General features: G+C 71.8%; 1 protein-coding gene across 1 annotated transcript in view; it reads right to left on the bottom strand.

The window, feature by feature from the left end:
* Positions 1–1,339, bottom strand: part of KCNH1 (potassium channel, voltage gated eag related subfamily H, member 1) — a 30,620-nt gene that overhangs the window by 24,389 nt on the left and 4,892 nt on the right. Inside the window, exons 3-4 of the mRNA XM_012734207.1 lie at positions 728–980; positions 145–341 (exon numbers count right to left, since the gene is read on the bottom strand). Of these exons, the coding sequence (XP_012589661.1) occupies positions 145–341; positions 728–980 (450 nt within the window). The remainder of the gene's footprint in view (positions 1–144; positions 342–727; positions 981–1,339) is intronic.

The following is a 1,339-nucleotide window of genomic DNA, read 5'->3' as shown; positions in this document are numbered from 1 at the left end:
CCCCAAACCAACACTCTTCATGACCCAACCACCCCCAAGTCACAGCCTCTTCACATACGCCAGCCAACCACTCTCAGATGCCGGCCCCTGGCAGGGCCCCCGCTGCCCACCCCCCCCCCCGCCCGGCGCGGGGCCCCCGCTCACCCTCCGGCGCAGGTTGTAGGTGAGCACCAGGTTCCGGGAGAAGGAGTGGGAGAAGGCCGTGTAGAACTCCAGCACCTTCTGCAGGGCGTCCCGCTTGATGACGTGCAGGTCACAGTAGGTCAGCGCCCGGACGTTGGCGCAGGACTGCGCCAGGGTGGCCTCCTTCCAGAACACGTCCCCGAACACGTCCCCCTTCCCTGAGGACAGAGGGGCGAGGGGTGCGTGGGCCCGGCGGCTCCCCGCCACCCGGAACCTCCAGAACACGCCATGTGAGAGACGGATCTCCAGGGCGGCCATGACCGCTCGGGGTGACGTCCCCCCAGAACACAGCTGCCACGTGTGGGAGTCACCTCCTCGCCGCGTGACCCTGGCTTCGGGGGCCTGTGTCCCCGCCTCGTTCCCGACTTCGCGGAGCGGCGGCCCCGTCAGCCCCATCTGCCGCCAACCCGGGGCCCCCAACGGGTCAGCGGACCTGCTCATTCAATCTTCAGGGCTCAGCTCAAGCCCTTCCCTGCAGGCCAGATGGCTGCTGAGCCGGCCTGGGCCGCCCCCACGCCCCGGGGGGGCCGGCCGCCCGCCCTACCTAGGATGGCCACCACCTCGTCGTCCTGGATCACCTCCAGGGAGCCGGAGACCACGAAGCAGAGGCTGTCCACGCTCTCCCCCGCGTGGTAGATGAGGTCGCCCGGCGCGCAGTGGACCGTCTGGAACTCCATGGCCAGGGCGCGCAGGCAGCCGTCGCTGGCCAGCCGGAAGGCGGGGTGCTCCTTGAAGACCTTGCGGTTCAGGTGCACACAGATGTCGGCCCGCATGTCCTTGGGGCAGATCTGCAGGACCTGCGGCCGGACGGGGCGGTCAGGGCGCGTGGCCCCGGCCCCCGTGAGGGGGGCGTCGCAGGACCGAGGCGCACGCGGGAGGGGAGGGGGCCGGGGTGGCCGCCCACACGCCGTGACACTGGGGTGCGTGGCGCCCAAGCCCGGAGGCTGGCGCCCGGGTGAAGACGAGGATGCGGACACACAGCCGGGGTCACTGGGCAAACTCGGCCCCCGGGAGGGCGATCCCCAGAGACGCCGTCTCCGCACCAGCTGGGCAGCGGCCTCCTGCCCGCCCGTGCCCACGCGGGTGACCTTCCCGCCCCCCTCCCCCCGCAGGGTGGCGGCCTCCTGCCCACTGTGCCCACGCGGGTGACCTTCCC

The sequence above is a fragment of the Condylura cristata genome, unplaced genomic scaffold, assembly GCF_000260355.1.
Source record: "Condylura cristata isolate star-nosed mole 26May11 unplaced genomic scaffold, ConCri1.0 scaffold00050, whole genome shotgun sequence".
NCBI classification, from domain to species: Eukaryota; Metazoa; Chordata; class Mammalia; order Eulipotyphla; family Talpidae; genus Condylura; species Condylura cristata.
Note: the sequence above shows the minus strand (reverse complement) of the source record. Positions and strands in the feature narration are given on the sequence as shown.